The sequence below is a fragment of the Mandrillus leucophaeus genome, unplaced genomic scaffold (genome assembly GCF_000951045.1).
Source record: "Mandrillus leucophaeus isolate KB7577 unplaced genomic scaffold, Mleu.le_1.0 Scaffold200, whole genome shotgun sequence".
Lineage (NCBI taxonomy): Eukaryota > Metazoa > Chordata > Mammalia > Primates > Cercopithecidae > Mandrillus > Mandrillus leucophaeus.
The window spans coordinates 752,528-762,513 of NW_012102033.1; the positions used below are offsets into that span (position 1 = coordinate 752,528).

The following is a 9,986-nucleotide window of genomic DNA, read 5'->3' on the forward strand; positions in this document are numbered from 1 at the left end:
GTCTGCTTGTCCAGTTTCAATTGGAAGCTGGCTATTGAATAACTCAATAAAATACCATACCCTTACCAGTTTCTGTGCCTCCTCATTTGGAGGAAGGGCCCAGACATGCCTTCTTTTGCACCACCTTAATAACCAACACTGTCCGGGCAAACTGGCTCACGCCTGGAATCCCAGCACTTTGGCAGGCTGAAGCCGGTGGATCACCTGAAGTCAGGAGCTCGAGACCAGCGGGGCCAACTTGTGAAACCCTGTCTCCACTAAAAGTACAAAAATTAGCTGGGCGTGGTGGCTGACACCTGTAATCCCAGATACTCGGGAGGCTGAGGCAGGAGAAACACTTGAACCCAGGAAGCGGAGGCTGCAGTGAGCCGATAGCTCCACTTCACTCCAGTCAGACTCTGTCTCAAAAAAAAAAAAAAAAAAAAAATGCCGGGCATGGTGGTTCACGCCTGGAATCCCAACACTTTAGGAGGTCGAGGTGGAAGGATCACTTGAGGTCAGGAGTTCAAGACCAGCCTTGCCAATATAGCAAAACCCCATCTCTACTAAAAATACAAAAATTAGCTGGTGGTGCATGCCTGTAATCCCAGCTACTCTGGTGGCTGAGGCATGAGAATTGCTTGAACCTGGGAAGCGGAGGTTGCAGTGAGCCGAAATAGTGCCACTGCACTCTAGCCTGGGCAAGAGAATGTGACTCTATCTCAAAAAAAATAAAATAAAATAAAATAAAGGCCGGGTGCAGTGGCTCATGCCTGTAATCCCAGCACTTTGAGAGGCTGAGGCGGGCGGATCACGAGGTCAGGAGATCGAGACCATCTTGGCTAACACAGTGAAACCCCCTCTCTACTAAAAATACAAAAAAAATAGCTGGGCGTGGTGGCGGGCGTGTGTAGTCTCAGCTACTCGGGAAGCTGAGGCAGGAGAATGGCGTGAACCCGGAAGGCGGAGCTTGCAGTGAGCTGAGATCACGCCACTGCACTCCAGCCTGGGCGACAGAGCAAGACTCCGTCTCAAAAAAAAAAACAAAAAAGGAATTTTCACACTACATTGGAAGAATCAGGAGGAACTAGCTGAGCAAGAAGGCTCAGGGTTGGGATCCTCAGGCAGCAGGTAGCACTCATACAAAGGTTTTAAATTAGGTGGAATTAGGTTTGGTTGCCTTGGGGAAATGAAAAGATTATATGGCAGGAGTGGGGATCTCAAACTCCTGACCTCGAGTTAGGGACCAGCCTGACCAACATGGTGAAACTCCGTCTCTACTAAAAATACAAAAATTAGCCGTGCGTGGTGGTGGGCCCCTATAATCCCAGCTGTTCAGGAGGCTGAGGCAGGAGAATCGCTGGAACCCGGGAGGCGGAGGTTGCAGTGAGCCAAGATCGCGCCATTGCACTCCAGCCTGAGAGACAGAGCAAGACTCCGTCTCAAAACAAACACCTGATCTCAAGTGATCCATCCACCTCAGCCCACCCAAAGTGCTGGGATTTCTAATTTAAATGATAATAACCCTTCCCAGAACTAAGCTGCTTTTGTGAAGCTAATGAAAGGCCATTAGGTTAGGAGGATGAGAGGAACCTGCGAAGGTCTAGAGGAAGAGTAATACAAAAGTTAGCCCTGCGTGGTAGCTCACGCCTGTAATCCCAGGTACTAGGGAGGCTGAGGCAGAACTACTTGAACCCAGGGGATTGCAGTGAGCTGAAATCACGCCACTGCACTCCAGCCTGGATGACACAGCAAGACTTGGCCTCAAAAAATAAATAAATAAATAAGAATAAAAATTAGAGGTAGAGGTGGGCATAGTGGCTCGTGCCTGTAATCCCAGCACTTTGGGAGACCAAGGCGGGCGGATCACGGGGTCAGGAGTCTCAAACTCCTGACCACCGATGTGGTGAAACTCCTTCTCTACTGAAAATACAAAAATTAGCTGGGCGTGTTGGCTCACACCTGTAATCCCAACTACTCAGAAGGCTGAGGCAGGAGAATCGCTTGAACCCGGGAGGCGGAGGTTGCTGGTGTGCCCAGATCTGCCATTGCACTCCAGCCTGGGTAACAAGAGTGAAACTCCGTCTTAAAAAAAAAAAAAAAAAAGCCGGAAGTGGTGGTGCACGCCTGTGGTCTCAGCTTCTTAGGAGACTGAGCCAGGAGAATTGTTTTTTCGTTTTTGTTTTTTTTTTTGGTGGGGGGAAGGGGACGGACTCTTGCTCACTGAAAGCTCCGCCTCCCGGGTTCACACCATTCTCCTGCCTCAGCCTCCTGAGTAGCTGGTACTGCACTCGCCTACCACCATGCCCAACTAATTTTTTTTTTTTTTTTGTATTTTTAGTAGAGATGGGGTTTCACTGTGTTAGCCAGGATAGTCTCGATCTTCTGACCTTGTGATCCACCCACTTCGGCCTCCGAAAGTGTTGGGATTACAGGTGTGAGCCACCGCACCCAGCCAGGAGAATTGTTTTAACCTGGGAGGTGGAGGTTGCAGTGAGCCAAGATGTCACCACGGCACCTCAGCCTGGGCAACAGAGTGAGACTCCATATCAAAAAAAACCCCAAAAAACAGTATATAGAATAATTACCCTATTATAGCATTTATTTCATGAGCATTGTTTTAAGTTTTAACTCCTTTGAGGCCTTACAATCCCAGAAGGTATGTACAATTGTTAGTCACCTTACAGATAAGGAAACTAGGTCTATGGACACAGGGCTTATCAGTGTGAAATCAGGCTGTGATAGCAATCATATAGGGTGGTTGCAGGAGATTAGAAAATTCCAGGCAGCAGTTTCACATGACCAGAATAGCAACAGGAAACTTGAAATAGCTACAGTAACTATGGGTTGATAAGATTCCAAAAAACCAGGCTGTAGGCCAAGTAGACTAAGACCAACTAGACCTAATATGGTGCTGGGTCTGACCTCGGTTTCCCGTAGGACCTCATTATATGTTCATTAACACAGTCACACACCCACCAACATCATGACAGTCCTAGGAACACTCATATTTGGTATAAAGATGGGTGGTACCTCAGTTCTAAGAAATCTCCATCTTTTTCCAGGAATGCTCATGAGTGTTTTACCCCTTGGTTAAAAAAATCCAAAAACGGCCAGCGTCATGGCTCATGCCTATAATCCCAGCACTTTGGGAGGCCAAGGTGGGTGGATCATGAGGTCAGGAGTTCGAGACCAGCCTGATCAACATAGTGAAACCCTGTCTCTACTAAAAATACAAAAATTAGCCAGGCGTGGTGGCATGTGCCTGTAATCCCAGCTACTCAGGAAACTAAGACAGGAGAATCGCTTGAACCCAGGAGGCAGAGATTGCAGTGAGCCAAGATCACACCACTGCACCCAGGGCTGGGCGACAGAGCAAGACTCCATCTCAAAAAAAAACAAGCCGGGCGCGGTGGCTCAAGCCTGTAATCCCAGCACTTTGGGAGGCCGAGACGGGCGGATCATAAGGTCAGGAGATCGAGACCATCCTGGCTAATACGGTGAAACCCCATCTCTACTAAAAAATACAAAAAAAAAAAAAACTAGCCGGGCGAGGTGGCGGGCGCCTGTAGTCCCAGCTACTCAGGAGGCTGAGGCAGGAGAATGGCGTAAACCCGGAAGGCGGAGCTTGCAGTGAGCTGAGATCCGGCCACTGCACTCCAGCCTGGGTGACAGAGAGACACTCCGTCTCAAAAAAAAAAAAAAAAACCAAACAAACAAAAAAAACACACAAAACAAAACTATAGGCTGGGCACGGTGGCTCATGCCTGTCATCTCAGCATTTTGGGAGGCCAAGGCAGGTGGATCACGAGGTCAGGAGTTTGAGACCAGCCTGGCCAACATAGTGAAACCATGTCTCTACTAAAAATACAAAAATTAGCCAGGCGTGGTGGCGCGCACCTGTAGTCCCAGCTACTCGGGAGGCTGTGGCAGGAGAATCACTGGAACCCGGGAGGAAGAGGTTGTGGTAAGCTGAGATCGCGCCATTGTACTTCAGCCTGGGCAACAGAGCGAGACTCAGTCTCAAAAAAAAAAAAAAAGAAAAAGAAAAAGAAAACTATAAAACCCACCAGCTGTTAGGTTCAAAAGCCTTGGGATGAGTGGAAGCAAATTTGAGGAAAAGCAGTTTATCCCCCAATGAAGTGCTTTATTTTATGCTATTCTCTTCCCAGCTACCTCGGGGACCTGTGAAAACAGAATGCTGTCCGTTTCTGACACACACACAGACCCTGCTTGCTACAAATCAAAAGGCTTTATTCCTTATACAAACCCACACTTAGAAAAAATAGTTAATAAATTATAGGCAAACCAGTTGGTCTTAGCCACGCCTCCCAAAGAGGTCCAGGGGAGCCGCTGCTGCACCAGGAGAGGAGGGGGAGGGTGTGGCAACAGCTTGGCTCAAGGGCGTGGCCTGGACTGGGGACAAAGGGACAGAGGAGGAAGGCAAGGTCTGGGTGAGGGCAGGGATGGGGGCTAAAGGTGGGTTCCTGAGGCGTGCCCAGGCTCTGGCCCGGGCAGCAGGGGTGAGGCAGGGGCTCAGCTCCTCCTGGGCCCGGGCGATACGGCGTGCGAAGCGGCTCCGATCCCGAGCAAGCTGCTCCCAGGGGCCCTGGCGGGCGGCCTGGGCCGGCCCTGCCCAGACAGCCAGAAAATGGACAGTGACCTTCTCGGAGAAGTGCACCTGGGGGCAGACACAGGGACACAGGCAGGGGAGGGACACAGCCACGGGAATCCGGATGGGGAAGAGAGAGAGAGAAGAAAACAAAAATTAGTTATTACACAAAAATGCTTTCTATCTGGCTAGTCACTTGCCTGTCACTGTCATGGGATTCTCCATCTGACTCACTGAAGGCAGAGATGGTTTCCTGGGGTTGCTGTGAGCCACAGCTGCTCCCTCCTCCCCCAGGGGCCTGGCCTCTTACAAGAGATTGCGTGACAGTGTACACAGCCCTCCCCATAGAAATGACACGCAATCCTCTGCAACATACAGGAACCCAGGAGTCTCAGCCTCCAGCCCCTTCCTCTCCAAGACTCAAGAATCTGGGCTCTCGGCCAGACATGGTAGGTAGCTCATGCCTGTAATCCCAGCACTTGGGGAGGCTGAGATGGACACATCACGTGAGGTCAGGAGTTCAAGACCAGCCTGGCCAACATGGTGAAACCCCCATCTCTACTAAAAATACAAAAAAATTAGCTGGGTGTGGTGTCGTGTGCCTATTATCCCAGATACTCCAGAGGCTGAGGCACGAGAATAGCTTGAATTCGGGCTGCAGAGGTTGGCAGTGAGCCAAGATCGCGCCACTGCACTCCAGCCTAGGTGACAGTGCAAGACTCAATTTAAAAAAAAAAAAAAAAAGGCCAGGCACGGCGGCTCACGCCTGTAATCCCAGCATTTTGGGAGGCCGAGGTGGGAGGATCATGAGGTCAGGAGATCGAGACCATCTTGGCTAACACGGTGAAACCCCTTCTCTACTAAAAATCCCCTTCTCTACTAAAAATACAAAAATTAGCCGGGCGTGGTGGCAGGTGCCTGTAGTCCCAGCTACTCGGGAGGCTGAAGCATGAGAATGGCGTAAACCCGGGAGGTGGAGCTTGCAGTGAGCCGTGATGGCGCCACTGCACTCCAGCCTGGGCGACACAGCGAGACTCTGTCTCAAAAAAAAAAGAATCTGGGCTCTCAGCACCCACCTTTCTGGCCTTTAGGGGAATCTCGGGGTCCAGATCACGGGTAGGGGTTTCTGGGCGCTTGAGCCGCCTCTGCAGTCGGAGGGGCAGTCTAGGAGGAGCCCAGGGAGGTGGTGGCTTCTTTCCAGGTACATAGATGGCCACTCGGAAGGGGCAGGGTTCAGCTTCTCCCCAGTCCTCAGCAGCTTCCTCTTCCTCTGTCTCCTTTCCAGGTCGGTATACCCAGCCCCTGAAGTGGGCACTCTGGGCCGGGGGGGAGGGATGTGGGTCTGACTCAGCTTCTCCCATGGCTGCTTCTGAATCATCTTCCTTACCCTCACTATCCGCATCCTCATCTTCCTCCTCCTCCGTGTCCTCTCCTGGCCGATACACCCAGGACTTCAAGAAAGCACTTGCAGGGGGTGTGGAAGTGGAAATTTCAGCTTCTCTTTCATCCTCAGCTGATCCTGTATCACTGTCCTCATCTTCCTCCTCCTCCGTGTCCTCTCCTGGCCGATACACCCAGACCTTCAAGAAAGCACTTGCAGGGGGTGTGGAAGTGGAAATCTCAGCTTCTCTTTCATCCTCAGCTGATCCTGTATCACTGTCCTCATCTTCCTCCTCCTCTGTGTCCTCTCCTGGTCGATACACCCAGGACTTCAAGAAGACACCTGTAGCAGGAGTGGAAGAGGAAGCCTCAGCTTCTCCCTCTTCCTCATCTGATCCAGAGTCACTGTCCTCATCTTCCTCTTCCTCCGTGTCCTCTCCAGGCCAATACACCCAGGCCTTCAGGAAGGCACTTGAGGGGGGGATGCAGGGAGGACACTCAGCTTCTCCATCCTTCTCAGCTGCCCCCAAAATCTTGACCTCACCCTCCTCTTCATCACTGAGTTGGCACCACCAGGACTTGAGCTGGGGCCTTTGGGCTGGGGCTGAGGAGTGTGGCCCTGGGGCAGCTTCTCCTTTCCCAGCTTCTTCGTGTGCCTTTTCTTCCTTCTCCTCGGACGCCTCTCCTGAACGATACTCCCAGGCCCTGGGGTTGGAGCCTGAAGATGGGGGGGACACGGAGGTCTTCCTGGCTCCTTTACTTTTTTCTATTCTTCTTTCGTCCTCCGTGGCTTGATTCTCTTCCTCTCCTGGGCAAGACACCCAAGTGCTGGGCTTGGATCCTGGAGACACGGCAGAAGTGGAGGTTCTGCAAGTTTCTTTCTTTACAGCTTCTTCATTGACCTCTCCCTCCACTGCTGGACAACACCCCCGGTGTGACACAGGATAAGAGAACTTGTTAACTCCCTCCTCTCCAGCACCTCCCTCTTCCTCAGCTTTCTCCTCCCCTGGGTTCTTATCAGAACCTTGCAGCGTCCTTATCAGAAGGCTGGGAGTCAGGGGAGCAGGCTGGCCATCTGCAAATTGACTTCCCTGCCCTCTAGGGATGCTGGTTGCTTCTTGCTCACTATATATGTCATCATAATCATCCAAAAGTCCCCAGGCTTCAGGAAGGGAACTGCTGGTTTTCAGGCCCAGTGTTTCTCTGTTCTCTCCAGGGCCTGCACGGTCTTCAGCCTCCTCATCAGGGTGTCTGCCCCAAGGGGTATGGGGGGTTGCCAGAGGAGTCCTGGCTTCTCCCTCCAGGCCAACTTCTACCAGAGCTACTCCTTTTACTGCCTCCACCAGCCAGGGCTCTGGAGGTCCCAGGCCCCTCAGGCGGCTCCAGGCCCGGCTGAGGAGGCCCATCACTGGGGACAGGAGGAAGAAAGGGTGGGCATCCCTCCATGGGGTAGCCTGATGGGGTGCTTGGCCTGGGGCCATGTGTCTGGGCTGGAAAAGGGGGAGGAAAAAAATAAAGTTTAGGGGCCATTTAGGGGATGGCATCCGGGCATGACTATGAGTCATAGCAACAGAAATAGTAACACAACTATTGTCAATAGCAACGCAAGAGTCCCAGACTCCTTTCTGATCTCAGCCACGCCCATCTCTGTCGCTTGGCTCTGTTCGCTCTCATCTCTCAATAGCCAGGAGTCTGAGCCCCTAGTTCTTCCTTAGATCCAAGGGTCCAAGCCCCCAGCCCCCTTTCTTCAGACGCAAAAGTCCCAGTCCCAAGAACCAAGAACAAAAGTCTTTTGCTTGCTTCCCTTGGCGACAAAGTCATAGTCCCTCCCTAGCTCTCTCATCCTGCTGAAGATCAAACCCTCACAGCCTCCTCCCTTGCAGACTCAAACATTCTGACCCGACCCCCCACTTGCTAGATGATTCCTTCACGGGGACCCAAGAATCTGGCTTCCAGATCCCTCCTCCCTCAGGCTCCGGACTCCAGGGTCCCAATCTCTTCTTCCTAAATCCAGGTCTCCAGCCCCGTGGGGACCCAGGCGTTCCGACCCCTTACTCACCGGTGGGGTGCTGCGCGTCACCCCGGGGGCAGGAGCGCCGGCTCGGTCTGCCAGAAGCGATCACAGGTCCTGACGATTAGGAAGGCCAGCGCGTTCATCTCACCCTCAGGCGTCGGGCTCCAGGGGACTCAGAGTATCTCCGGCTGCCTCAAGCGCAGTGGCGACAAGCGGGCGCGGGGTCCTGCGGCGTCTTGCATACGATCAACAACTTGGACAGGAACCAACACGATGAGCGCAAGCGTAGGCCACGACGCTTTTATATTCTACAGCGCCCGGCGTGCTGACGTCACGGGGAGAGGCGGGGTTTCGAGACCACAACCCGAAGGGTGGGAAGTGAAAGACCGGACTTCTCGCGGAGATTCCAGCCTTTGTAACGTCACGGCGGAGTTTCCGAGCGTGACCACGCCCCCGCAACCAGCGAACTGTCAATCAAATGCGTGGTCCTGCTTCAGCAGCGAGCCGGTTCTCTCTTAGCTGAGGGTCAATGCCTTCCCACCCAAATTTATTTATTTGTGTATTTATGTATTTATTTACTTATTTATTTATTTAAGTTCGTTAGTTATTTTGAGGCGAGTTTTGCTCTTGTTGCTCAGGCTGGAATGCAATGACGCTATCTCGGCTCACCGCAACCTCCGCCTCCGGGGTTCAATCTCCTGCCTCAGCATCCCGAGTTGCTGGGATTACAGGCAGGTGCCACCACGCACGGCTAATTTTGTATTTTTTGAGCAGAGACGTAGCTTCTCCATGTTGGTCAGGCTGGTCTGGAACTCCTGACCTCAGGGGATCTGCCCGCCTTGGCCTCCCAAAGTGCTGGGATTACAGGCGTGAGTCACCGCGTCCGGCCTATTTATTATTCATTTATGTATTTTTCTGAGACGGGATTTCACCATGTTTGCCAGGCTGGTCTCGAACTCCTTACCTCAGGTGTTCTGCCTGCCTCGGCCTCCCAAAGTGCTGGGATTACACGCGTGAGTTACCGCTCCAGGCCTATGTATTTATTTATTTTATTATTATTATTATTTTGAGACGGAGTCTCGCTCTGTCACTCAGGCTGGAGTGCAGTGGCCCGATCTTGGCTCACTACAAGCTCTGCCTCCCGGGTTCACGCCATTCTCCTGCCTCAGCCTCCCGAGTAGCTGGGACTACAGGCCCCTGCTACCATGCCTGGCTAACTTTTTGTATTTTTAGTAGAAGCAGGTTTTCACCGTGTTAGCCAGGATGGTCTCAATCTCCTGACCTTGTGATCCGCCCGCCTCGGCCTCCCAAAGTGCTGGGATTACAGGCGTGAGCCACCTCGCCCGGCCTGTTATTTATTTATTTTTTTGAGACAGAGTCTCGCTCTGTCACTGAGGCTGGAATGCAATGGTGCGATCGGCTCACTGCAGCCTCCATCTCCTGGGTTCAAGCAATTCTCCCGCCTCAGCCTCTGAGTAGCTGGGATTACAGGCATGCACTACCACACCTGGCTAATTTTTTGTATACAGACAGGGTTTCGCCATGTTGCCCAGGCTGGTCTTGAACTCCTGAGCTCAGGCAATCTGCCCACCTTGGCCTCCCAAAGTGTTAGGATTATAGGCGTGAGCCACCGCACCCGACCTATTTATTTATTTTTTGAGACAGAGTCTCACTTTGTTGCCCAGGCTGGAGTTCAGTGGCGCCATCTCGGCTCACTGCAGCCTCCACCTCCCGGGTTCCAGTGATTCTCCTGCCTCAGCCTCTGGAATAGCTGAGATTACAGGAGTGTGCCGCAATGCCCAGGTAATTTTTGTATTTTTAGTAGAGACAGTGTTTTGCCACGTTGACCAGGCTGGTCTTGAACTCCTGACCTCAGGTGATCTGCCCGCCTGGGCTTCCCAAAGTGCTGGAATTACAAGCATGATCCACTGTACCCGGTCTCCTACCCCTTTAGCCCAAAGGCCCAGCCTACAGCCCCCCATTTTCTTTCTTTCTTTCTTT

General features: G+C 52.2%; 1 protein-coding gene across 4 annotated transcripts; it reads right to left on the reverse strand.

Moving 5' to 3' along the window:
* Window positions 1-4,212: 4,212 nt before the first annotated feature.
* On the reverse strand, window positions 4,213-8,290 carry PPP1R15A (protein phosphatase 1, regulatory subunit 15A). Of its 4 annotated transcripts, XM_011979343.1 has the most exons (4): window positions 8,031-8,290; window positions 6,172-7,461; window positions 5,668-6,042; window positions 4,215-4,660 (listed from the first exon to the last, which is right to left on the reverse strand). In XM_011979343.1, exons 2-4 carry the CDS (start codon window positions 7,450-7,452, stop codon window positions 4,298-4,300), a joined length of 2,019 nt encoding a protein of 672 aa, XP_011834733.1. In that variant the 5' UTR covers window positions 7,453-7,461; window positions 8,031-8,290; the 3' UTR covers window positions 4,215-4,297. The 4 variants fall into 4 exon arrangements, with proteins under 4 accessions (XP_011834735.1, XP_011834733.1, XP_011834732.1 ...); XM_011979342.1 differs by having other exon boundaries at window positions 6,172-8,260; XM_011979345.1 differs by having other exon boundaries at window positions 4,213-4,361; window positions 5,801-8,260.
* Between the last annotated feature and the right edge of the window lie 1,696 nt (window positions 8,291-9,986).

What these genes read in the sequence shown, in the direction of transcription:
- PPP1R15A (XM_011979342.1), bottom strand. Translation starts at nt 7,536, where the DNA reads ATGACTCATAGTCATGCCCGGATGCCATCCCCTAAATGGCCCCTAAAC. An exon ending in CTGCAAGTGCTTTCTTGAAG is followed by an intron (nt 6,043 to 6,171) that starts GTCTGGGTGTAT and finishes GCTTTCTTGAAG; the next exon opens with TCCTGGGTGTATCGGCCAGG. An exon ending in TTCCCCTAAAGGCCAGAAAG is followed by an intron (nt 4,661 to 5,667) that starts GTGGGTGCTGAG and finishes GTCTGCCCCCAG; the next exon opens with GTGCACTTCTCCGAGAAGGT.